General features: G+C 40.9%; 1 protein-coding gene across 2 annotated transcripts in view; it reads right to left on the bottom strand.

Moving 5' to 3' along the window:
• The window catches only part of MLLT3 (MLLT3 super elongation complex subunit), a 148,049-nt gene extending 134,493 nt beyond the window's left edge, over window positions 1-13,556 (bottom strand). The window contains exons 1-2 of one of the 2 annotated variants that reach the window (XM_060762444.2): window positions 13,156-13,556; window positions 9,817-9,997 (exon numbers count right to left, since the gene is read on the bottom strand). In XM_060762444.2, the coding sequence (XP_060618427.2) occupies window positions 9,817-9,997; window positions 13,156-13,167 (193 nt within the window). In that variant the 5' untranslated portion in view covers window positions 13,168-13,556. Of the gene's footprint in view, window positions 1-9,797; window positions 9,998-13,155 lie in introns of those variants that run through there. The other variant, XM_060762445.2, reaches the window with a different exon arrangement.
• Between the last annotated feature and the right edge of the window lie 14,117 nt (window positions 13,557-27,673).

The raw sequence follows: 27,673 nt of genomic DNA, 5'->3' as shown, positions 1-27,673 counted from the left end.
AAGAAATTATTTGCACAAAACTGCAATTCTATTAATACTAATCTAGGCATGAAAGTCCTTGAACTCGATAAATAAGCTTACAAGTAGATAGATACTTGTAAGTTGTTTATCCTTGTGAGATTGCACTTCTATGCACATTTACCTTGAACTAAATTTATACTGATTCTGTGAAAGCATGCAAAGGATTGTTTGCAAAATCATGTCAAGTATTGTAGTTATGAAGGACACATTTTATATTGTGAAAGCAATAAAATAAGGACAGGCTTGATAACATAATGACAGGTTTGATAACATAGAGCGCCCTTGAGCACTCTAACTGGAAGTCAGCTGTGACCAGCAGTGATGCAGAATTCAAAGAGGCAAGAATGGAGGGCGAAAGGGAGAAACATGCCAAGAGGAAGGAGCATCAAGCCAACCCTGACCAGGACCGCCTTCCACCTGGAAACCAAAGTCCTCACTGCAGGAGAACAAGTGGATCAAGAATAGGACTCCACAGTCCCCTACAGACTCACTGCCACTTAGAGGACCATCATCCTCAAGCTACGAAGGAATCACCTAAGTAAGTAAGTATATGTAGGTTGAATGAGCCCTTTTAAAAATGTTTGGGACCATTCATTTGGGAAATTTATTGATGTTTCATATATAATTCCATACAACATTGCAAATAATTGTGCGTGCGACATAATATTTCTGTACATTGAATCTTTAGAAAGCAAAGATGTCAATATCTCAGCCATCAGTGTGGACATTTTCAGGTTTCGGGGTATTTCAGATCTCCAAATGCTCAACTTGTAGTTGCCTTTTGAAGAATCTAGGGTATAACAGTTGGGGCAGACCAATTTCCAGGTTTCAAAAACTTCTGGAAATGTTCTTATCTTTAGTTTGCTTTGAAATGTCCTTTCCTATGCTACCTTTAAATGCCTACAGGCTGCTGCTCATGACACACAATTGCTCTAAAGTAGACTGGATAATAGTCAAGTACTGGAATTGCATAACCAAATGGTATGCAAAGGTTTGAGACTTATTATACATTGCACTGTTCTGCCCAAAATAGTTTTAAGCTTTTTTTAAAAAAAAAACACAAAACAAAACATGATAATAAGGTGTACCACGACACATGGAACTTGTTAAACTGCTAACCACTGGTCATAATGTAGCCAAGCTTCATTCTATAGCCCTCTGTGTGAAATGTTTGTTTTAATTTTGTAGACTGCAAACGCAAAACAAATAGTGTTCAATGTGATAAGAAATGATACCAGTATGAACACAGGCATTAAGTGTTTTCTAGTTTGCTAAGCGGATAAATAGAACAAATTAAGGCTAAAATGAGGGAGTGAGAATATGGGATTAAGACAGAAAAGAACAAAATACACCAAGGACTAGCCATTAATACAAATAAGGGGCTACTAACCCACCTGGTCCCATTTGATCTTGGAAGCTATGCAGAGTCAGCCTTCATTAGTACTTGGATGGGACACCACCAACAAACACCAGGTGTAATAGGCAATATTTCAGATAAAGGAATTGGTAAACCACCTATGGGTGTCCCTTGCCCAAGGAAACCCTATGGAATTCATGACATAATAACAGATCAACAGACAACTTGAAGATGCAAACATGCAAACATCACATGCCAATGATGATGGTGAGGGGCCAGTTAAATGAGTAACCTCACTGCATTAGTAACTTGCACAAAAGTGTTGAAAGGGCAAATTATAATATGTTTATCATAGTAAGACATTTATCATAACATTCGGCATGGCCCAAAGAAAGTACACTTACAAGGCAGATCAAAGCCATATGTATATCATGATCTATCATGGCTATGACTTTCCTAAGTAATCCAGGAGAAGAATAGGAAAATCAATATGCTAAAAACAGATTAGAAAGTATACTCTGAACTAGCACATTTCTTAAGAACCTCTTGCCATATTGTAAGTGAGCTGCACATGTCTTATTCAACCAAATCATTTGCTGGTGTAATTAAGGAGACAGTTTCCATGCATATCCAGTCACCTGCATTGTTATACAGTAGAATGCCGTTACACGTGATCCAAAAAATACTTCCACATACTTCCAAGTGAGATTTTTATGGTATGCTTACGGCTTATGAATAGTTAAAATATAGGGTTCACTTGTTATCTGCAATTTTAGGTATCTATGCGGCATGTGTGTGTGTGTTGTAACACAGTGTTTCTCAACTGTGGGGTTACAAGGGAGGTGTCAGAGGGTTCACCAAAGAATATCAGAAAAAACAGTATTTTCTTTTGGTCGTGTGGGTTATATATGGGAAGTTTGGTCCAATTCTATAATTGGTGGGGTTCAGAATCCTCTTTGGTTGTAAGTGAAGTATAAATCCCAGCAACTACAACTCCCAAATGTCAAGATCTATTTTCCCCAAACTCCACCAGTGTTCACATTTGGGCATATGGAGTATTCGTGTAGAGTTTGGTCTAGATCCATCATTGTTTGAGTCCACAGTGCTCTCTAGATGTAGGTGAGCCACAACTCCAAAATTCAAGGTCAATTCCCACCAAACCCTTCTGGTATTTTCTGTTGGCCATGAGAGTTCTATGTGCCAAGTTTGGTTCAATTCCATCACTGGTGGAGTTCAGAATGTGCTTTGATTATAGGTGAAGTATAAATCCCAGCAACTACAACTCTCAAATGATAAAATCAATGTCCCCCAATCCCTCCAAGTATTTGTGACAAATTTGGTCCAGTGAATGAAAATAAATCCCACACATCAGATATTTACATTATGATTCATAACAGTAGCAAAATAACAGTTGTGAAGTAGCAACAGAGCATTAGGGCTCAGAGCATTAGGAAGGTTGAGAAACACTTTTGTAACATATCCCCTTTGAATATGGTCATTCTACCATATTATTTCATTAATTCTTCATTTAAATATGAATCAACAAATTCACAAGCCAGTCCTAAAGAACCTTTAAATATCAACTAATACACAGTAAGTAGACCATAGCTTTAGTCTTGCATAACTGGCATAAACATAAAATAGGATTAAATACTATATTGTCAGTAAAATGAAAAGTACAATCACCTTTTAATAACTGAGGCTCAACCCTCTTAGCAATGTAATGATTGTTTAAAACACCCAATTGGGGATGTAAGGAATGGGCAATTTTCTTAAGCAAGAAAAAGTAAGAGAGAAGGTATAAGTACAAGCAATGCGTTGGGTAGAGGGATTATTTTCTCTTCTATTCAACACCTCTTAAGTTAAGTTAATGAAGCACACTTTTTCCAATGATACAGCTAACGAAGTCTACAGTGTGCATAGACTTCATTAAAACCTAATGGATGTTTTAAAGACAAATCATACGAAACTAGAAGCACGTAAATTTTCCTAGCTAATGAGAAAAAGCCACATGCTCTAGATTCATGATCAAGATGCTATCTGTTGTACAATCAATGAACACACTAGTGACCATTCCAGGCATTATTGGCCAAACACATGCAAAATACTCCGGCTTTCAATAGCATTACTGTATGAATAAGCTTGATTGTAAGGGCTACTATCAGAGCAACCTTTCTATGCAAAGAATACTTGGTTCTTTCTTCCTGCTGCAAACACAAATTGCTATGATTGATCATGTGATCAAAATGATTCAGCGTAACATATGCATGCACACACACAGTAGAAGTAAATTTGGTTACAGTTGAATTTTCCAGAATGTATAATTATGTACAACATGCTTCCTCATTTCCTTAACACTGTTACCAAATGATAAGCAATAGCGCACCTGCATTAACCAGTCAACAAAGGTAAACAAAGGATCAACCAATTTCAGTAGTAAACTGCACATTTATAACTCCCCTGGCCCCAAAGTTTGCCATGTCTGAAGTTAATACTACAATACAATGTCTTGAGTGATGGTAACAACGGCTGTAGAACAGTCCAGCAAAATAAAGTTTTTGGAAGACAATGCTAAAGAAATACAGATAAATCTCAGGTAACAAAGTAGTTGTGATCTTGAGCATTACTTCTTTAAGGGCCCTTTCACACAGCCCTATATCTCAGAATAGCAAGGCAGAAAATCCCACAATATCTGCTTTGAACTGGAATATATGGCAGTGTGGACTCAGTGCCCTTCCACAGAGATCTATATCCCAAAATATCAAGGCAGACCATCCCACATTATCTGAATGTGGACTCAGATAACCCAGTTCAAAGCAGATATCGTGGGATTTTCTGCCTTGATATTCTGGGATATAGGGCTGTGCTGAAAGGCTCTAACAAAACAAAATTTGGTAAAAGAGGTCAAAATAAAATGGAAAGAATAGTGATAGGTTCTTACACCACAAAAAGGAAGCGTAGTCCAATACATATTAGCAGGATTTTCATTCAAAACTTATAATATGCACAAATGAAAATGAAACAACTACACCAGGTAAGATTTGCACAAGTAAACAACTTCTGAATTTTTACAGACTACTTGAGAGCTTCTAAATTGTATCCAAGAATGACTTTTCCCCCCATAACAAGCTCTATTTTGAGCCAAAATGTGGAGGCTTATGCTTTTTTTAAAAAAATGTTAAAGGTAGCTGGTGAGTTAGGCTTATCCGTTTCCTCCCCCTTTCTCTCTGTTTTGATATTTACACATGCTCAGTACAGGATTCTGGAGGTAATATTGTTTACTTTGCCTATTACAGGCAAACCCACACAGGTTGGCTAAACTAGAATCCCATTTATTCACAGCTCAAACATGATTTCAGCGCAAACATGACTGTTTACTACAGATATGCTGCTGCAACCCAGTACCAAAAGTGTTTCTCCAATGCACCTTAACCATCCTTCCAATGCCAATGTTACTAAAAATGAAGACATGGGGGGAAAGGAGAACTGAGAAGGTGTAACAAGACTTGCTAAAAGGGTGTTTCTTTGTCAGAGGCTTAGGGTCCTTCCACACAGCCCTATATCCCAGAATATCAAGGCAGAAAATCCCACAATAGCTGCTTTGAACTGGGTTATCTGAGTCCACACTCAGATAACGTGGGATTTCCTACCTTGATAATCTGGGATACAGGGCGATGTGGAAGGGCCCCCAGACAGGCCCTATATCCCAGGATCTGATCCCAGGTTTTCTGTTTATCCCAAATTATCTGGCAGTACGGACTCATATAATCCAATTTAAACCTGGAATCAGATCCTAGGTTATAGGGCCTGTCTGGAAAGGCTGTCAGTTAAATGAAACATGCCTGTAATATATGGTTGGATATATCTTCCTAGAAATATTGTGGCTTGGTGCATGTCACACATGGCTTGGTGCATTTCCTATGGTATGAAAATACTATGTAACACTGTAGGATTTATCTATTACCAATTTTTAAAAGAGTCTGGATGGAGCAGATCAAAAGCCTGTCAAGCATTCTATTCTCACAATAACCAGCCAGATATCTATGGGAATCCCGTAAGTATGATGTGGATGCAACAGAACCTTTCAATTCATGGTCCTATACTATTCAGAAACATACTATTTCAAGTTCTGGAGCTCATACATATATATATCATGACTATTAGCTGCTGGTAGCTTTATTCTTCTTACCCAAACCTCCTTCTATTCACACATTGAGGGATTCATACTCCTCTCTTCGATTTACAAAATGGAAATCAGGAGAATTGAATATGTACAAAACATTCATGGTGTTAACTCTTGAGTAAAATTTGGACCTCCAAGATAGCTATGTAATCCACACAGAGTTCCTTCAGCCAAGAACCTAAGTCTACAATTAGGATCTAACAGAATTAATGTTACAGCAGCCTATTAATTGCAAGACAGAAGAGTCACTAAGCTAAACAGGTCAGCAATATTCCTCTTACGTGTACCTATACTGTCGAAAGGTTTTACATTAACAGTCATCTTAGGTACTTTCCACACAGCCCTATATCCCAGAATATTCAGGCCAAAAATCCTACATTATCTGTTTTGAACTGGATTATATGGCAGTGTGGACTCAGATAACTTAGTTCAAAGCAGATATTGTGGCGTTTTCTGCCTGGATATTCTGGGATATAGGGCTGAGTGGAAGGGAATGCAATATGTAGTACCAGAATGCCACTGAGGTTTAAAGGTAAACATGCATAGGCTAATGAATTCCAATTGTAATATCAACTAAGCCCCATTCATTTCCTAGTTCACAAGAAGCATGTTAGGCATCAACATCAGGCACTGATTTTAACAGGGCTGCTAAAACAAATTGGAAGCATCACTAGAGAGCACTCATACTCTGCCCTTTGACTCATAAGAGGCCAGAAAGATGTCTGGCAGGTCTCTTGATCTCTCATTAGTTTTGTTATGCGACAGGCGCTTAAGTCAACTGCACAGGTGACTGGCATATTTAGCAAAGCTTTTACCCCCTGCTCTATAACCCCAATGAAGAGGGAGCACTCACTAATCTCTGAGTCATGTATGACTACCATAAGATGAGATGTTTCCCAGGCTGTATATGACAACATTTTTCCCAGCACTTGTTATATGGGGAAAACACACCTTTCTACACACCAACTGAATGCAAACATTAGAAAACAATGGCCAATGACATAGTGGGGCTTTTCATAACACAGAATATATGTCCAGGAACTTCAAACTGCCTGCACCAAGCACATCATTTTCTTGCAAGGATATAATGAACACAATCTAGTCCACACCTAGCAACAGTCCCCAGGTCTTTGCTGGAGAACTGTGTTCCCTCAGGTTGGACAGAAAATCATTAGCCTGGGGAACTAAGTCTAATCATCACACAAATCACAACAGCAGTATACAAACAAGCTTTTGCATTTGCCTGGGAGGAAGTCCCATTCATTTCAAAAGAGCACACCTTGAGTAGATTATGCAAAGAGCTCCAGAATAAAGAAGGGGGAAACCAAGAAGCATGCTGCCACTGCTTTCAGCGTTATCACTCCATTTACGATGCAGAAAGGAAAATTTAGCCAAGCTTATCATATCCCTTTGTTGGTGTTGACATATTTCCTGGAAAGTCATTTCAAACACACATCTAGAGGAACAGAAACAGTTCAAACAGCAGGGGAAGTTATTGTTTGGGGAGCATATTTTGTTCCATGTAGTGAAAAAGCAGTAAGAGAGCAAAAAGAATATAATGAGAAAGCTCACTACATTTGCAACCCTTTTTTTGTGTCAGGAGCAACTTGAGAAACTGCAAGTTGCTATTGGTGTGAGAGAATTGGCCGCCTGCAAGGACGTTGCCCAGAAGGCGCCTAGATGTTTTACCATCCTGTGGGAGGCTTCTTTCATGTCCCCGCATGAGAAGCTGGAGCTAACAGATGGGAGCTCACCCCGCTCCCCGGATTCAAACCGCCAACCTTTTGGTCAGCAGTCCTGCCAGCACAAGAGTTTAACCCATTGTGACACTGGCACAACAGTAAACCAACATATGAGGGTGGCAACAAATCAACCCAATAAGGCATAGTTAACTAAAACGTAAGTAAACAATACAACAAATACCTTAAAAGCAATTTAAAATATAGTTACATTAAAAATCCACAAGTATGTGGATTATTTAAACAGAAAGGAGGAACCCATGAAAATGAACAAATTCTGGCTACCAGTATTTTAAAAACTCCAAAATGATAAAGTAGAGAGAACATTATGTTAAGGGGCCCTTCTGCACAGCCCTATATCCCAGAATATTAAGACAGAAAATCCCACATTATCTGAGTGTGGACTTCGATAACCCAGTTCAAAACAGATATTGTGGGATTTTCTGCCCTGATATTCTGGGATATAGGGCTGCATGGAAGGGCCCTAAGACAATGTACATAAATATGCCAGCAAAGTCATATTCAACAGATTACAAGTTTTCAAACAGAAATGATGGTGTGGGTGTGTGTAACACATAGCTTTCACTATTTTGTGACTCTATCCTTGAGAAACAATTTAGAAGCTGGAGAAGTTTAATAGATTCTCTCCCTTTCCCTCCCACTTCTTTCTCTTTTATTCATATTTCTGCACTTTCAAGCACTCACAAACAGTTGTAGGCAAAACAAATGAATTAAGATGCTGTTGTAAGAGGTTGCGGGAGTTTTAGATTCCAATAAAGATTACAGATTAGACGGGAGATAATTAGTAACTAAGTATCTACTTAGATAAACAAACCTGTTCACAAACAAAGCACCTTATTGTATTTCTAATGCTACCTCCAGTAATCCAACTAAGACAGTCAAGACAACAGCTTGGAGGTCAAAAGGAACCAAAACTGAAAACAAAGGCTTCCTAAACCTCTTGCAACCAAAGGATAGATCACTCTCGTCTTTTGTGTTTTAGTGCCACTTAGGCATCCAGAAATTCCTTTACTTATATGCTAATAAGTACACAAATCCAAAATCATAGTATAGAAGATGAAGGCAGCAACAAAGACTGATCTCATATCTATCTTAGGCATCCAGAAATTCCTTTACTTATATGTCAATAAGTACACAAATCCAAAATCATAGTATAGAAGATGAAGACAGCAACAAAGACGGATCTCATATCTATCTATTGTGCCATTTCTAGCAACCAGCACTTCGAGATAATGCTTTCCTTAAGAAAAGTGTACTTCCTCTTTAAGAATACAGTTCAGAACAAAAACACAAAAGGTACCCTGTCCCAGCAAGCAAGCCTTAACAACTGTATGCCTCTGATGAGGAACAGGCATAATGAAGACAATTAATAAAAGTAGCCAAGAGGAATACTACACACAGCCATCAAAACTGAACACAACCTTTGCCCAATGAATTGCAAACAAAAGCAGGAAATGTTCAAGATCATGCAGGACCAGGAATGGAGCATGTAGGTGGGTGTGGAGGTGGGGTAAATAATGGATAGCAAATGTCCAGGTGCTCATTCCTTCAGAACCAAGCAAAGCTTGCTTCACTTAAAACTAAAGCAAACCTAGTGGCTACGAGCTTCAAGATCTAAAGGATTACACAGGAAAGATCACATCCTTCCCTCAGTATACCTGAGGGGCATTTTCTTCCCACCAGGCCCTGTTTCCTTTCCTGAAATCCTCCAAAGTGTATTGCCAAACACTTTCATGGCCAGAATCACTGAGTTTTTCAGGCTGTATTGCCATGTTCCAAAAGCATTCTCTCCTGATGTTTTGCCCACATCTATGGCAGGCATCCTCAGAGGTTGAGTGGTCTGTTGGAAACTAGGCAAGTGGGGTTTATATATCTGCTGGACCACTCTTAACAACCACCATGTCAGACTATACAGAGAAGTCATTAAAATCCACAAGCTTGTGGACTATTTCAACAGAAAGGAGGAACTCATGAAAATGAACAAATTCTGGCTACCAGTATTTAAAAAACTCCAAAATCATGACAGTAAATAAAGAGCAACACTCCAAAAGCATGGGAATTCCAGACAAGAATCAATCAGCTAAAACCTCCCAACAAAAGATTCCCCCAGGCAGGAAGCAGCCAGGCTTTGAAGCTGCAAGGCCATTCAATGCTAATCAAGGTGGCCAGTTGCAACATTCACACCTACCTCAAGCAGAAAATAATTCTTTCTCCCACCCTGTACATTCCACAGATATATAAACCCCACTTGCCTAGTTTCCAACAGACTCCTCAACCCCTGCCATAGATGTGGGCAAAATGTCAGGAGAGAATGCTTCTGGAACATGGCCATACTGTCCAGAAAACTCACAGCAAGCCACTGGCTGTAACCCATTGCCACCACAGAAAACATGCACGCCCAGGTGGGAGTCTGAAAGCCAACTGTTTCTCTTTGCCCCCTTGTGCAAACACATCACATGGGGATTTCTCAAGATACCTTTGTGCCGAAGCCCTACCTCTTTTTGGCCTCGGGAAGCTGTCATGCAAGTGAAAGACGACTTTCTCCACAAAGTGCTGAATGTTGCTATGCTCCGGTCCTCGAACGAACACCATCCAATCGTGAGTAAAACCCTCCACTGTGGGTTTCTTCCTCACCTGGGCTCGGTGCCCAAGCTCCAGTTTCACCTGAACAGCACACTGGGGGGAAAAGAGAGAAAGGTAACAATGAGCAGGAGAGAAAGCCAAAGAACACACAAACATGCCCCTACACACCTCACGCTTGAACATTGTAAGGCTTTATTGGGAGGGAGAGAGGGATGGAATGGGGAAAAATATGCACACAAAGAAAATATGTCGATGGGGGGGACGGGGATTCTCCCTCACCCCTAGAAAAGCATTCCTGCTCCTGAAGGAGCCGGGATTGTAATGGAATGCAGGCTGGAACATTGTGACTGAAGGATGGATTCCCAAATTGGGAGAAGATGCGAAAAGGTGGCAGGGAGAAAGAGGGAGAGAAAGAGGGAGTGAGGGAGGGGGATATAACAAGAAGAGACAGCCAGGGTTTCTCTCTTTTGAAGGGTCTGCTCTTGCTCGAAAACAAGACAGGAATGCCACCTAGCATTAGGAATAAAATCACAAATAGATGTGGGTCTTTCACATCACAAAGGGAGAGAATGGGCAAAGAGGACTGCAAAGAAGAAAAGATATGTTGGTGGAAGTCAATGGTATGGTTGTGTCTTGTATGTGGGTGTATGAAGAAGAAGAAGGTGCAAAAGAGGGAGTAGACGGCAGTGTGAGCTCCTGCCTGTGTGTCTATGGGTTGGGATGGATCTATCCCAGGAAGGAAAAGGCTCATCTATCATAAAAGGGAAGAGTGTGAGGAGTGTGTGGGTTGAATTGGACCTATGGTAGTATGGAGTCTTGCCTGTGGGTCGATGGGTTAGGTTGTATCCATCCAAGGAGGGAAAAGGCTCATCTATCAAAAGAGGGAAGAGTGTGAGGAGGGAAGAGTGTGAATTGGACCTAACCATGGAGACAAAAGGCTTATCTATAGAAAGAGAGAAGAGCCTGAAGGTGTGTGGGATTTGCTTTATGGAAAGTGGGGAAAGCCTTCTCTCAAAGACACCAAGCATAAAGAAGAACAAGTCTGTGAGTTGAATCTATCCAAGGAAGGAAATTGCTTGGCTATAGAAAGAGAGAAGAGTCTGAGGAGTCTATGGATTGGACTGAATCTATCCAAGGAGAAAAACAGCTTATCTATGGAGAAAGAGAAAAGTCTGAAGGTGTCTGGGTTGGATTTACTCTACGGAAAGCGGACAAAGGCTTCTCTGAGACGTCCAGGGATGAAGGATGAGTCTGTGAGTTGTCTCTATCCAAGAAAGGAAATGGCTTAGCTACAGAAAGAGAGAAGAGTCTGAGGAGTCTGTGGGTTGAATTGGACCTAGAGAGAAAAGTCTGAAGGTGTGTGGGTTATCTCAGAAACACCCAGGAATGAAGAAGGAAGAGTCTGTTGGTTGAATCTATCCAAGGAAAGAAATGGCTTGTCTACAGAGAGAGAGAAGACTCTGAGTTGTCAGTGGATCAGACCGAATCTACCCAAGGAGGGAGGTATCTTATCTATAGACAGTGAGAAGAGTCTGAGGAATCTGTGGGGTGTGAGGGTTGGATTGGATCTATCGAAGGAGTGGAAAGGCTTTTTCTCATAGACAGAAAAAGAGAAGATTGTGAGGAGTCTATGGCTTGAAGTGGATCTACCTATAGGCTTCTTTCAGAGACATCGAGGAATTAAGAAGGAAGAGTCTGTGAGTTGAATCTATCCAAGGAATGAAAAGGCTTATATATAGAAAGAGAAGAGTCTGGGGAGTTGGTGAATTTGACTGAATCTATGGGAGGGAAAAGGCTTGTCTATAGAAAGAGGGAAGCGCCTGAGGAATCTGTGAGGTGTGAGAGTTGGACTGCATCTATCAAAGGAGTGGAAAGAGGGAAGATTGTGAGGATATGGTTTGAAGTGGATCTACCCATAGGCTTCTCTCAAGAGGGAAAATTGTGAGGAGTCTATGGTTTGAAGTGGATCTACCCATAGGCTTATCTCAGAGACAGAAAGAGGTAAGTCTTGAGAGAAGCCTATGGGTAGATTCACCTCAAACCATAGACTCCTCACAATCTTCCCTCTTGAGAGAAGCCTATGGATAGATCCACTTCAAGCCATAGACTCCTCAAAATCTTTCCCTCAGAGACAGAAAGAGGGAAGACTGTGAGTCTAAGGTTTGAGATGGATCTACTCATAGGCTTCTCTTAAGAGGGAAGATTGTGAGGAGTCTATGGCTTGAAGTGGATCTACCCATAGGCTTCTCTCAAGAGGGAAGATTGTGAGGAGTCTATGGCTTGAAGTGGATCTACCCATAGTCTTCTCTCAAGAGGGAAGATTGTGAGGAGTCTATGGCTTGAAGTGTATTTACCCATAGGCTTCTCTAAGAGACAGAAAGAGAGAGAGACAGAAAAAGCTCAAATTGTGAGGAGTCTATGGCTTGAAATGGATCTCAGAGACAGAAAGAGGGAAGAGTCCGGAGGAGTCAGTGGATTGGGCTGAATCGCTGCAAGGAGGGAAAGACTTGTCTATAGAAAGAGGGAAGAGTCTGAGCAATCTGTGGGGTGTGAGGGTTGGATTGGATTTATCAATGGGGTTGAAAGAGGGAAGATTGTGGGGAGTCTATGGCTTGAAGTGGCTCTACCCACAGGCTTCTTTCAGAGACAGAAAGAAGGAAGAGTCTGGAGGGGGTGTGAGGGCTGGGACTGGATCCACGCAAGGAAGGGAAATCCTTCCTGGAGGAGATGGCTCTACCGAGGGAGAGAAAGAGGGAAGAAGAGTTTGAAGGAAAGGAGGACGCCGAGGGAGCCCGGGAGCGCCGCCGGCTCCTGTCAGGGTGGGAAAGAAGCCGAAGCCAAAGCCACGCCGCCCGGGCACAAGGCAGTAACACACCATCCTGAAAGAAAGAGAGAGAGAGAGAGAGAGGCGCCTTCTTGAGCCCCAGTTCCTCGCAATGGATGGAGTCGTTTAAAAAAGCAAGCCAAGAGCAGCCCAAGCAGCAGGAATAGTATGGCTGGGCGATTATTATTATCCTCCTCCGCTGTGTGTGTGTGTGTTGTATGTGCGCGCGCCTGCAAGTGTGTGCACGCGCCCTTTGCAATTGCAGACGAGAGAAAGGGGAGGGGGTGGGAAGAGAGAAAGAGTGAGTGGATAATATACCTAGGAAAGAGAGAGAGAGGAAGGGGGAATTCCTGCCAAAGAAAGGCTCCGCTGAGAAGCCCCTTGTCTTGCTCGGCTTGCCCCTTCCCCCCCCCCCCTGGCGACTCACCGAACTGGCCATGCCTGGTGGGGTGCCCGCCGTCCCTCTCTCCTTCCCCGCCGCCTCCCCTTCGGCTCCGGTTCAGGAGGAGGCGGCGAGGGCGGCCGGGAGAGGCGAGCCCATGGCGGCGGCGGCGCTGGCCTTGGCGGCGGACATGCTGCTGGGCTGCCGGGCTGGCTGCCTCCCTCGCCGGCTTGGCTGCTGCTCCTTCTCCTTCCCCCCCTTCCTCCTCCTCGTCTGCTTGCCCTGATGAAACGCTGGAGGCGGCGAAGGCGAGGAGAGAATGAGAGAGAGAGAGACCCAGAGCATGCGCCCTAATGCTAATGCTGCTGCCTCTCCTGCTGCTGCTGTTGCCCACCTCCCGGCGCTGACACTGGGACACACGGGGGAAGGAAGGAGAGGAGCAGGCAGGCAGGCAGGCAAGGAGGGAGGGAGGGAGGGAGGGGGAAAGGAGGAGGAGGAGGGCTCGGCTAATCAGAACCGCCGCGAGTCAAGGAGGAAGAAAGGAAGGAAAGCAGGAGGAGGAGAAGGGTGACAATGAAGCCCAGGCGCAGGAGAGCTCTCCTCGCCCCACGCCACGCCGCCCACTTCACCCGCGATCGGGGCTGCTTCTTTTGTCATTGTTCCCAAAGGAAGCCCGGCCCCAAGGGGAAGGGCAGCGCCCAGGCAGGGCAGGCAGGGAGGGAGCGAGGGAGCAGCACAAACACACACACACACACTCGCTCACACGTTACACACCCACTCCTGGAAGTGAAGGAATGCCACAAGGAGCCTTTGGGGTGGGAAGTGGGAAGGCAGGCGGGCGGGCGGGCTGGGAAGGAGAAAGCCGCCCCTGACTCCCCCTGCCTTGCCTTTAATTCTGATTAAGGCACAAAGACCTCTTTCTCCTCGGTATATACACACACACACAAACATACACACATATATGTGGATGTGTGGATGTTTATGTATGTATGTATACATGTCTATGTGTATATGTGTGTGTGTATATATATATATATAACACAGATATTATGTATCTATATATATATTTGTGTGTATCTTTATGTGTGTATGTTATGTATATGTATATATATGTTTGTGGATGTTTATGTGTGCATATATATATACACACACATACACACACATATATACATACATACATACATAAACATACACAAACATCTCTATGTTATATATACACACACAAATATACACATATACATACATAAACATACATACACACATATATGTTTGTGTATGTGTGGATGTTTATGTATGTATACATGTATATGTGTATATATGTGTATGTATATATATAAGATATATATTTGTGTGTATGTTTATGTATGTATGTTATGTGTATACATATGTATATGTGTGTATATATATGTTTGTGTGTGTGTTTATGTATGTATACATGTATATGTGTATATATGTGTGTATATAACACAGAGATATATGTTTGTGTATGTTTATGTATGTGTATGTGTGTATATATATGTGTGTGTGTATATATATATATATATATATATATATAAAACACACACAGACATATATATAGTTTGTATATACTATAGGAGAGATCTTTGTTTCTTGACAATCATGTGTATATACACACATATATGTATCTATCTGTATGATTTTTAAGAGACGAGGTACAAAGATCTCTCCAATGAAATATAAATACATACATAAACACACATATATATGTATATATTGTGTGTATGTACTATAGGAGAGATGTTTCTTTCTTGGCAATCGTGTCTATATGCACATATGTGTACCTATCTATCTGTATGATTTTTAACAGACGAGAGACAATATTGTGTGTATGTACTATAGGAGAGATCTTTGTTTCTTGAAAACCATGTATGTATATCTATGATTTTCAAAAGATGAGAGACAATGATCTATAAAATATAAATACACACACACATCTATATATTGTGTGTATGTACTATAGGAGAGAGCTTTGTTTCTTGACAATCATGTGTATATACACACGTGTGTATATCTATGATTTTCAAAAGCCAAGAGACAATAATCTCTCCTATAAAATATAAATACACACACACACATATTGTGCATATGACTTAGTAGAGATCTTTGTTTCTTGAAAATCATGTGAATATACACACATGTGTATATTCAAAACCCGTACCATATTCTTTATGATTTTCAAAACACAAGAGACAATGATCTCTCCTATAAAATATAAATACACACATATATATTGTGTGTATGTACTATAAGAGAGATTTTTGTATATAGTGTGTATGTACTATAAGAGAGATCTTTTATTTTTTAAAATGATGTGTGTGCGCGTGAGTATCTCAATAATAACAACAACAACAACAACAACAATAATGGATCCCCCACGCAACAACCAGCCAGGCTGCAAAGTTGCAAGGCTTTCAAATGCTAATCAAAGTGGCCATTGGCAACATTCACACTTGCCTGAAGCAAGAAAGAGTTCTTCCTCCCACCCTGGACATTCCACAGATACATGAACCTCACTTGCCTAGTTTCCAACAGACCTCACAACCTCTGAGAATACCTGCCATAGATGTAGGAGAAAAGTCAGGAGAAAATGTGCCTGGAACATGGCCATACAGCCCAAAAACCTCACAGCAACCTAGTGATTCTGGCCATGAAAGCCTTCGAAAACACAATAATAATAATAAACGTTATTTATTTTTGCTGCCTGTGTCCCTGTTCAGAATTATTATTATCTTTATTTATATCCTGCCTTTCTCCTCATGGGGACTCAAGGCAGCTAACATCCATCCACACTAAACAGTTTAAGAAGACCAATACAAAAGTTATAAAACAATTAAATAATAACAGTGTGGTAAAAACAGAATCAAAATACAACAAACACATTAAAATGGCCTCTAAAACTCATATCCGCCCCAATCCCACCCACCCAGGAGATTTCACCTTGCTTTCTGCCCTTGTGAGAATTGGATTTTGAAAAATGTGGCTTGTTGTGGAAACAAGGATTGGTGAGGAAGCTTTGGTGGAGATACCTTTCCCCCCATAATAACTCTTCCAGGAGTGAACTTTCCTCCCAAGGGGTAGATTTCTCTCGCTTCCTGTTGTTTCGCTCCTGTTTGTAACTATGAGTTATTTGTAAGTCAGATGTTTAGAACTCAGTGGCTGCCTGTATACTGTATACCCAACACATACATGTATACATCCCTTTCAAGACACAATAATCCCTTCTGTAAATGTGTGTGTACTGTATTATACCCAATACACACATAGGATTTTTTTCGAGAAAGAAAGAAGTCTGAGGATATAAGCCCACAACATTGTGCCTATTCCCCAATTTTGAATCTGGTGCAAGTTTGCTGAGTGACAAGAAACACTCTGTGCATGCTCAGAGGAGTCCTCTTCTGTACATCTCATCACTCTGTTGTAGCATAAGATGTGGCCAAACACCGGTTCAGATTAAGCCTTGCTGGCATTCTCAAAAAGCACTGAATGAGTGTGTTTACCTTTTGGTCTTGTTGTGTCAGATCTCTCCAGTTAACCTTCTTAGGGCCACGTGCCGCAAATCAGAGATCTCAAAATAGCAAATGCAGCTAATTCTTGACTGTAATGGGTATAAACTGTATTAGAAACCTGATGCTCTTTAGCAATCAGCAAGTGTAATCCATATAAAGAGCCGTAATCTGGTTAAATTCTGAGGGACAGGAGACTATTCACTTCTGTTATTAAGATAGATAGTCAACAATGACTCATATCTCTACTCTTGGTTAAGATGGTTGGTGGAATTTTATTTTTATTTCATGAAAGGCTATCTTCCCACAAGAGGGAGAAGGAGTTAAGATGCTTTCCATCCATCAGCTAACACTAACTAGTTTGATTCCTTTCTTGCAAACCACGTAAACCAAATGCACAGCTTTGCCACAGATACTGGTTAGCCACCCCTTTCTTTATTTTCTTTAACACTAATATGCTCAAATTAGTGAATAAATCTAACAAAATTATAATATAACTTTTATATTTTCAGCTGGAGATTAAATAAATCACTTCTATGTCTTTGTAACTTTTTCCAAGATGAGATTATTTTTACTGCCTAATGTAACTTCATTTTAACATCATCACCATCTCTAGATTACACTTTTCACCTTATATCACATCCATGCCTTTTTGTTTCATGGCTTAATATTTGATTTACTGAAGAATTCAAAACCGTAGCCACTTTTGTTTGTTACCAATAAATATAATTGTTCTTTTATTACATTTCCCCCCATCCACCCCAGACCAACAATGGCATCATATTTTTTTATTCACACTTTTGTACATGCAGCACATGATGTAAACTAAAAACCCCACCAGTAAAATGGAAGCTGTTAGTCTGGATATCTTTCCTGAGAAAGTAGCATTTCTATTTTGATTCCAATGGTTTCTTATAGTAGGAAAGATAAAAGTTTCCCCTTGACATTAAATCTAGAGAGCGGAACTGGTTTTAAAATGATTTTAATGTATATGTTGTGTTAACAGTTTATGCCTATGTTTTTGTTTTATATTGTATGTTTTTGTATTATTTTGCATATGTGGAAACTACTCTGAGTCCCCTAGAGGAGATAGGGCGGTATATAAATAATAATAATAATAATTACTATTATTATTGTCGAGTCCAACTCTGGGGGGTGGCGCTCATCTCCATTTCTAAGCTGTCCATAGACACCTCCAAGATCATGTGGCTGGCATGACTGCATGCCTTCCCACCAGAGCAGTACCTATTGATCTGCTCACATTTACATGTTTTCAAACTGCTAGGTTGGCAGAAGCAGGGGCTAACAACGGGAGCTCACCCCGTCCGCAGAATTGAACTGCCAACCTTCTGATCAGCAAGTTCTGCAGCTTAAGTGGTTTAATCTGCTGTGTCACCACGGCCCCTTTCGTATAGTAACACAGTAAAAAAGTATGTGTATATTCCCCTGCAAGATATAAAAGCCCCACATTAATCACTGGGGTCAAATGGCTTATTTTGTGGTTTTAAACAGATTTTTTGGTATGTTAACAGGAAGTGAATTAGAAGCAAAGCACAAAGTATGCACAAAGTATGAAATTGGGATTTCAAATAGAATTTCAGGCATTTTCAGTGGACAATGGGAATGACCAGTTCACCATTTCCTCTTGTTTTTCCTGTGCCATTTTAGAACTATAGGTATGATTAACTGTATTATGTTGCCTAAATAAGTTGTGATACACAGTAGTATGTACTTTACTTTGAAAAAAAAGAAAGAAAGGAAAAACTTTTGTAGCAATGATTAGGAACCTCTTTGTTATGGGGCAAAAGTAACTTCAGAGCAGAAAACTGGTTGCAAATTACAACAGGTAATAAGCTTCCCTATCCTTCCGCTAGCCCGGTTTCTTTACTTAAACTTCTAGTTTGTTTTGTTTTTTTTTTAAAGGGGAAAACTTGCAGTATGTACTTTTTTGGATGAAACATTTCAGAAAGAAATCTTATTTTTGTCTCTTGAGAGCATGTCTTAAAGACAAATATATTTTAAGGGAGAGTAGATGCTTGAGGGCAATTAAAATAGCATTTCCGAAACTCTGCTATATACATATATATGTGCTTTTTGTGCATTGGCATGTCTTTGTCCCTAACAGTTCAAAGAAATATCTAAGTATATCAGTTTAACAACTGAGAAACCTAATTGCCTTGCATGAATGTCTTTTCCCAAACGGTTATGACTCTAACCGGCCATGCTTTATAGGTTATGGTACAATTTTTCAAAATCTTATGACTTCTATCAAGGTCGTGCCTTTCCAAAGATCATAACATTTCCATAAGGTTATGGAGATTTCCATTTTCCAAAAGATATGACCCTAAATTCAAGCGGATCAAGATATTGGTGCCAACAGTCTTTAGCCTTCTCTTTGGCAGGCCATTGCAGTTGAAATAGTTTCAAAGCATTAATTCTATAGTGTAGATGCACCCCAAGAGCCACTAACCATATGCATATCTCAGACATGTATTTATATGATAAGCAAATAAATGAGCAATCTTATAACAAACATCAACAATGGCTCTTGAAAGCTGACTGGTGCCTCATTTTGAACCAGATATATAGTTACAAGAAGGGGTTAAATTAAGACATTGCCCTCCCAAATAAGAATTCCTCTCCATATATGAATTTCCCCTTTAATCCCCAAATTCTTTAATTGAAATGTTGAAATTTGTTCACACCTGAAACTCTTACATTTGCTGCATTTATATTCCCATGGTATTTTGCCTGGGCCATCGCTATATTTGTATATGTTCAACTGCAGTTTTAAGTTACAACAGGACTAGACAACTGAAGGAAAAATGCGTTGTTGGCGCAAAATTCTTATTTAGAGGACAATGGTCTCACTTTCCCCATAGCTACACATCTGAAAAAACAAGAGTGTGCCTTTCCCCCAGAATCCTATCTGGAGCCCTTCAGACATTGATGGACTACAACTTCCATCAGTCAGTGGGATGATATGAGCAGAAGCCCAGTGACATATGGAGGACCAAATATTTTCAATCATTTTCTAAGTTATTGAAATCACCTTCAAATCAAAATACTATCATTCAGAAAAAATGCAGTCCATTGCCCAGAATGGGAGCCCCAAGTGGCGCAATGGGTTAAACCGCTGAAATGCTGAACTTGTTGACCAAAAGGTCGCAGGTTCGAATCCGGGAAGCGGCATGAGCTCCTGTTGTTAGCACCAGCTTCTGCCAACCTAGCAGTCGGAAAACATGCAAATGTGAGTAGATCAATAGATACCGCTCTGGTGGGAAGGTAATGGAGCTCCATGCAGTCATGCAGGCCACATGACCTTGGAGGTGTCTACGGACAATGTCGGCTCTTCGGCTTAGAAATGGAGATGAGCACCAACCCCCAGAGTCGGACACAACTGGACTTAATGTCTGGGGAATACCTTTACCTTTACTATTGCCCAGAATAGATCCTATTAACTGAACCACATTGAGAATTTCAGTCTAATATTACAGCTCTGTTGAATATACATTTTTTTACATATTAATGCTAGTTTTCATGAATCTTCTTTCAGGTGCCTTGATTTCTCATATGTGAGCTGATCCTCTAAATCAGGGGCCCTCAAACTTTTTAAACAGAGGGCCAGGTCACAGTCACTCATACTGTTGGAGGGCCGGATTATAATTTGAAAAAAACATGGATGAATTCCTATGCACACTGCACATAGCTTATTTGTAGTGCAAAAAAAAACACTTAAAAACAACACAATATTTGAAATGAACAGCTTCAATAAATATAAACTTATTAGTATTTCAATGGGAAGCATGGACCTGCTTTTGGCTGATGAGATAGGATTGTTGTTGTTGTTGTTGTGTGCTTTCAAGTAATTTCAGACTTAGGTTGACCCTGAGCGAGGGCCGAATAAATGACCTTGGAGGGCCGTATCCGGCCCCCGGGCCTTAGTTTGAGGACCCCTGCTCTAAATGCTAGCTATCAACCAACTTTCGATTCTAGCAATGCTAGCGACTCGCGATGAATTCACCAATTACTTGTGTTAGATTATTCACACTAAACTTCCAAAAAGTTACAAAAGTTGTACCTGCCTTTAAAAATCTGTTTTACTTACAAGAAGCCTATAAAGGTGTGTTATTTGTCTTTCCCATTGAGGGAGTCCACAGGCCTCACCCTTGAAATGATCTACAGTCAAAAATAAACAAGAAAGCACAGGAGTTTAACCACACAAAGGCTGAAAAAGTTCTAAATACACACGAAGACTGAGAGATACTCATGTAGAACCGGCAAAGCAGTCTTAAGAAACAAAGGAAAAGAAAAATGCAAAGAATGCGCTAATTGAATAAGTGAAATTGGTGATGATGGATTGAAAGAAAAACGTGGCGTTATCCATTTCCCAATATTTAAGAGCAGTTTGTTTCAATATCAAGGAAAACAAGGCATCATTGGCATGTTTTTTCTTTTTTAAAGAAAGCACATTTTACTTACTTTGGACTAAGTACAATATTCTCTAAACTGGAGTTCAGAGATCTATCAAGAGAAAGTCATACGCATTATTTACATTAAGTTAAGTCATAATATATTCCTACACATACACAGTGAAAGAGACGGATATGATGTGTTCAAAATCGGAAACCCAAACCCTTCATATAACAATTCAAACAAATATCATACTTTTTCATGTGCATGAAACAATACCCCCCTTGGGAAATTATTTATTTTGCCAGCAGATGGCGTAAATAATCTTTGAGCTGTCCTCACTTGACCTCTTCCAGAGGACCCTGAATAATCCTAGATTTCTCTGGTCAGTCTGCAACTGAATAGTACAAGAAGAACTCAAGGATATGTCAAATTAAAAACTGAGGGCAATTAGATCAGTTGGGATACGTGTTTATGAAAAGAGGAGCAATCAAACATTGGCTTCACAAGTGGGTCAGTGGCCATTCAGTGCCTATTTTGGACACAAGTGTATATGCTCACATGCACACACAGGCAACCAGCTTCATCCCAAAGAAGTCCCTGTGTTTATCCCGCTTACAACCTGAGTTGTAAGCGTTCTACATGGCTGTTAATGACTGCAAAGTCCATCTAGTATAAATATTGGTGCCAACAAACCAATAAAATCCCTGCATTACCAAGGTATTCCATTTATTTATTTACTCAAAATATTTGTAATCATCTCTCAGGCTCCCAAGGTGATACGTAATAGATAAAAACAGGGTTTTAAATGGACTGAATTGTTTTTTTAAGAATATATATATATATTTAAAAATGCTTTCAGAACAGAGAAAAACAACCCCAAAAGTTAGTAATAAATAGGCATGTGCAAGAATCCTGTCCTGGCCAACTATTAACAGGGACGAGAGCCAGCCTGACTTCTTGAGTTGGCAGTTACACAGCTGAAGAGTTGCTGAAGAAACTCTGGTTCACTGATCTAGCCCCTTGGGTTGCACATCATAGAATCTGTTGAAGATCCCAGGTGACCAGCTGGATCATGTGAGAGAGCACAGTCTTCCAGATATCCTGGCTTCGAGCCATTCTGAAATATGTAGGTCAAAACGAGCACCTCAAATTGGTCCCAAAGGTAAATTAAAAGCCAGTGCGGGTTTTTGTAGTTTAGCGATATACAGTTTCTAAAGAGAATTTATATTAGCAGTATGGCTGCCTTGTTACCTTAGCTGTAGCATCCTAACAGTTTGCAAAATGCAGCGCCATGCAGACCATATTATACAAATCTAATTAACAAGAAAGAAGAGGGTGCTGGGTTGAGAGAAAGGGACTGTAAATTGGAACTTTACAGTCAGCAACAACAACCATTATCCCCTCTCTACACTGGTGTTCTTTCTGTCCCATATGCAAGGTTGGGCATGGAGCAAACCCATTGGCTGCTACCTGTATCAAGTCTAGAGAGAATTAAAAAGTCTGTAGCTACTTTACTTTGTTGTTGTTCATTCATTCAGTCGCTTCCGACTATTTGTGACCTCATGGATCAGCCTACGCCTGGCCTCCCTGTTAGCCATCACCACCCCCAGCTCCTTCAGAGTCAAGCCAGTCACTTCAAGGATATCACCCATCCATCTTGCCCTTGGTTGACCCCTCTGCCTTTTTCCTCGTCATCACTGTCTTCTCTAAGCTTTCCTGTTTTCAGCTACTTTACTAGAAGGGTTTAATATATGCTGATAGTTCGGAAAGAATCTGTGACATCTGCTTTTATGGGACCCTTGTACAAATGGAGTTCTCACTAATTCCCCCTCATCTCTTTCTCCTGTTGAGGAAAGTCATAGTTCCACTATATTCTGCTTTGGTCAGACCTTATATGTAGTATTGTGTCCAGTTCTGGATACTGCGATTCGAGAAGGACATGGGCAAGCTGGAGTGCGTCCAGAGCAACCAAAATGATCAAAAGTTTTGAAACCAAGCCCTATGAAGAACAGTTGAGGGATCTGGTATGTTTAGCTTGGGAAAAGAAGGCTGAGAGCAGACACAATAGTCATGTTTGAAAGCATGTCACATTAAGGAGATGGTAAGTTTGTTGTGTGTTTTTGTTTTGTTTTTTTGCTGTGGAGACTAGGATGCAGAGCAATGGATTCAAATCACAGGAAATAATATTGCACCTAAAAATAAGGAAGAACTTCCTGATGGCAAAAGCTGTTTGGCAGTGGACTATGCTGCACCAGAGAGTGCTAACGCAATGACACTTCATTCCATTCAGGATATGAAAACTATACATGAAGGGCAATCAGGGCCGTAGCCAGAAAAAAAATTCGGGGAGGGTTGACAATTTGGGGGGGGGGGGGTGAAAATTTCGGGGAGGGTTGAAAATTTTGTGGGTGAGTGGAGTTGAAACCTTCCTCATAGCTCATGCTGAAGCAAAGAGCACAGCAGGGGGCAGAGTAACCTTCAATAGCCTGCAGCTCCACCCCTGTCAACCACCTCCACCAAGTCTGGCCCCCAACTTGGTTGCTTCACTACATAGGCTCTTGCTGCAACTAATGACAGTGTGAATAAATTGTCAATATTTGCTTGAGATAGTGCTTACAGTTCTGGAGGGGCTCTTAATTTTTTGCATCTCATAGACTTAGCATGGGGATTTGGTTAACCAGTTAAAATTCATGAGTAAACCAGGTTTTTTTAAAAAAATCTGAAACATTTCGGGGAGGGTTTGAACCCCTAAAACCACCCCCTCGCTATAGGCCTGAGGGCAATCATTCTTTGTTATTGTGTGCCTTCACATCATTTCTATCTTACAGAGCCACTAAGGTGAACCTATCATGGTTTGGGATTTTTTTTTTTTTGGAAGTGAGAAAGTCATCATCATCATCATCATCATAGGCTATCACTTTGTGGCCATGTATGATTGCTTTCTAAGTGTAGGGTCTTGGTGATGGGACCATAATTATTCTGTAGAGACCTATTCTGGATCCATATGTTCTTTTGTAGTAAGGGCATTGATTTCCAGATGGTAGGTGGTCCCAGCAAGGGTTGACTTGATGCACCTTCCTCTTAACATTTTTCTCCTTTTTGCCTTCTATTTGTGCCTCTTTAAAATCCACAGCACTGTTGAAAACAGCTGACCTCCAGTTAGAGCACTCGAAGGTCAGGGCTTCCCTGTTCTCTGTGTCTATGCCACCGTTTTAAGGTTGGCTTTAAGCCCATCTTTAAATCTCTTTTCCTATCCACCAACATTCTGTTTTCTATTCTTAAGGTGACAGTAAAATAACTGCTTTGGGAGATGGTGATTGGGCATTTGGACAACAAAATTGAAGGCAGAAGATCATCACTTCAATGCTGGTGGTCTTTCTTCTTCCAGAATGCTGTCATTTGTTTGCCTGTCTTTCCAAGATATTTGTAGCATTTATTTTTGAGAAAACACTGATGGAATCATTCCCCAAGTTGAGAGTGATGTTTGTAGACGGTCCACGTTTTATGGGCATATAACAGAGTTGGGAGGACAATAGCTTTATAAACAAGCATCTTGGAATTCCTACCAATGTCATGATCCTCAAACACTCTCTGCTTCATTTACAAAAATCTGCACCTGCAGAGCTCAGACGGTGTTGTATTTGAGTGTTGACTTTTGAGGAGAGGTGGCTGCCAAGGTAGTGGAAATGGTCAACATATTTGAACGTTACACCATTAAGCTGTATTTCTGGCACCGCAGAGAGATTGTTGGCACTTGCTGGTAGAGCACTTTGATTTTCTCAATGTTCAGTGAGAGGTCAAGATTTTATATGCTTCTACAAAGGTCTTTAAAGGCTTCTTCTGAATGAACATGGACTATGTTATCATCAACAGATTGTAATTCTATAACAATTGTTGTGACCTTAGTTTGGGCTTTCAGTCTGCTGAGGTTGAATGGTTTGCCGATAACTGATTTCCACACTGGTGGAGAGCTTCCCATCCGCAAAGTGCAGAATCATAGGTATAAAGATGAAACTGGTTGTAACAGTGCATTAATTGGCCAGTGGAGTTCCTGGTTTACATTCATGATGGCAGCATTGTATGCATGTTCTGATGCTGTTTCTTGAGGACAACATAATGAAGTAGTGACATTTCCAGGGAGCAGACATTGGGTCATCACTGGAATGAAGTTAACTAAGGGTGTTATCAGCTCTAGATGCAGCTTGTCCCTTATCTCATGGGAAATATAAACCTTTTAAACTAGATGCATGATTATACCACCATGATGTATTAACAGCATTCAACTTGTCCTGCAAATTATTTACTACTCTGTTTTATGCCACCCACATATGTATTTATTTGTAGGGCTGGTGTGTGTGTGTGTGTGTGTGTGTGTGTTAGTTAGATTGCTTTCCTAATGTCATGTGCATCAAAACGGATTGCTTCTGTTTTATCTCTACTAGTGACAACCCCATTAGACATGATCTGAGATTTGAAAATTGAGGGCAATTTGAAACAGTAGCCAATGGCAACCATCTTCCCTAGTGTCCTCTAAAGCATGCCATTATTACTGGCTAGCATGCATCCCAGTTCAACAGAAGAGATAGATAACAAGTAATAAAGGCAAAGGTAGCAGTGAGCTCTAGCTGCATAAGACATTAGCTATGTAACCTTTTTTTCCCAAGTAAATAAAAACGTTATAGTCCTCTGGAGACATATAAGGGAAGCTGTTCAGAGAGAAAAGTCCGGTTGAGAGACCTACAGGGAAGTATTTGACTTTTGATTGCCTCAAGAACATCTATGCTCTGGAGCAAATCTGCTAAAACAAACGTGAAACTCAGCTCAACAAATTCATTTGCTTCAGTCATAGTAAACATGTGACTGACAGGAATTCCTTCCGAACTGGATTCGGACGGCATTTTTACTAGATGAGATTATACATAATTAGTAGCTCTCTGAAGAAGTCAATTATCTCAAGTTATTTGTTCAATTCTGTGCAACAAATACAAGAGAGACTTGAGTAGCTTCTGCTGCAGGGAAGACAAGCTGGCGTTGGCATGAAGGAACAAAGAGCAGTCTCTAATCTGTAACCCCCTAAAAACCTCACTCCGTTCCAGAGATTTTTTGTTGAAGCAGGGGTGGGGGGCATGGAGCTGTACAAATGTTGCTGAATTGCAACTCCTCTCTTTCCCCACCATTGGCTAAACTGGGAAATGTTGTCTGTGAATATCTTTTCAAATCTTACGGTGACCCCTTGAATTTCAAAGGATTTTCTTAAGCAAGGAATTGTCAGGAATTTTGCCAGTTGCTTCCTCTGAAATACAGCTTTTAGTGAAATAGAGCAATTTAAAGCAACCACAAATAGTGAGATTCGGGCAGTGGATGGCAAAACCTGAAGTGCAGATAATGAATCCCAATAAAAGGTTACCAGTACCAACAATGGGCCGCCCTGTAGGTCTGTGCATCTGGCGAGACAAAGAAGCTAAACTAATGTTCCCAATAAATATCTCTCACCAAGTTGAAGAAGAAGCTACCAAGGTGGTTTATTCAAATCATCTGAAGTGATGCTAACTCATGGAAATCCACCAAAGTAAGCTGAGATACCATAACATTGCAAAAAAAGACATCTTTATACAGTATTGTCCTTTGAAATTCCCGCTTCTTCCCCAGTTGGAGCCGGCTTCATTATGATTGGCTAGTTTCTATTGACGCCATGAACATCTGAGGGAGGATTCTTGGCAGAGGCGGGACTGCAGTGCCCGCCAGTCAATAGGAGATCGTTCCCCGCTTCCAATGCATATTTCCACTCTCCAATGACTAGCGAGGGGTAGGATGAAAGTTTCTGACAAAGGAGTCATGTTTTTATTATTGGACTACATTGTCCCAACTCTGGGACAAACAATGAGGGGCCATCAGGTCCCATAAAGGGGCCCATGTGAAGATTGTGATATGAGTCCCCAGCGAATGGGTCCAGCACCTCCTGTGCTGCTGTCCATTGCACCCAAAAACAGAATATTGTCCATGCTGACAGGATTAAATAGTCAGTTCCTGGGGAAGGGGAAATGTCATTGTTGGTCAGTGGGGCATCACCTCCCGGCATATGGATAGTCATGCCAGGTGATTAATGGTATTGTAATGTCCACATGACTGAGACAAAGGATGGGCAGTCCTGCGAACGGATCCTGTCATCCTCTGCACAGTCGGGGTCCATGGGGTCAGTAGAGATGGACTGGCCCAAAGATGATGGGTGCTTGAGTCCTTCATATGTAGATGATGCCCAGGAAGACAGCTAGATGGAATTCCCATGTCAGGAGATGTGGGCCAAAGATCATCTCAAGGACTTGGTCGGTGGCATACTTCTCCAAAAGGATTTTATATTAAGATATAAAATATATTAAATACACACACATGAGGGTTCATGGATATCGAGGGAAACCCTGGGGATGAGTTTCTAGGTATCCATGGGGAAAGAAAGATGCACACAAGGGATCCGTGGATACTGAGAGGAACCCCGCAAATAGGTGTCTGGGTATCCACAGGGGAGATTAAAGTTGACATGGGATTATTGGGGTAAAGGTGGGGTGAATGTAGGAAAAATGGGGAGGGGAGCCCCGCTCCAAGGGCCATGAGGGCCTCGAGGACCA

Source organism: Anolis sagrei, chromosome 2 (assembly GCF_037176765.1).
Source record: "Anolis sagrei isolate rAnoSag1 chromosome 2, rAnoSag1.mat, whole genome shotgun sequence".
In the NCBI taxonomy this organism is placed as follows: domain Eukaryota; kingdom Metazoa; phylum Chordata; class Lepidosauria; order Squamata; family Dactyloidae; genus Anolis; species Anolis sagrei.
Note: the sequence above shows the minus strand (reverse complement) of the source record. Positions and strands in the feature narration are given on the sequence as shown.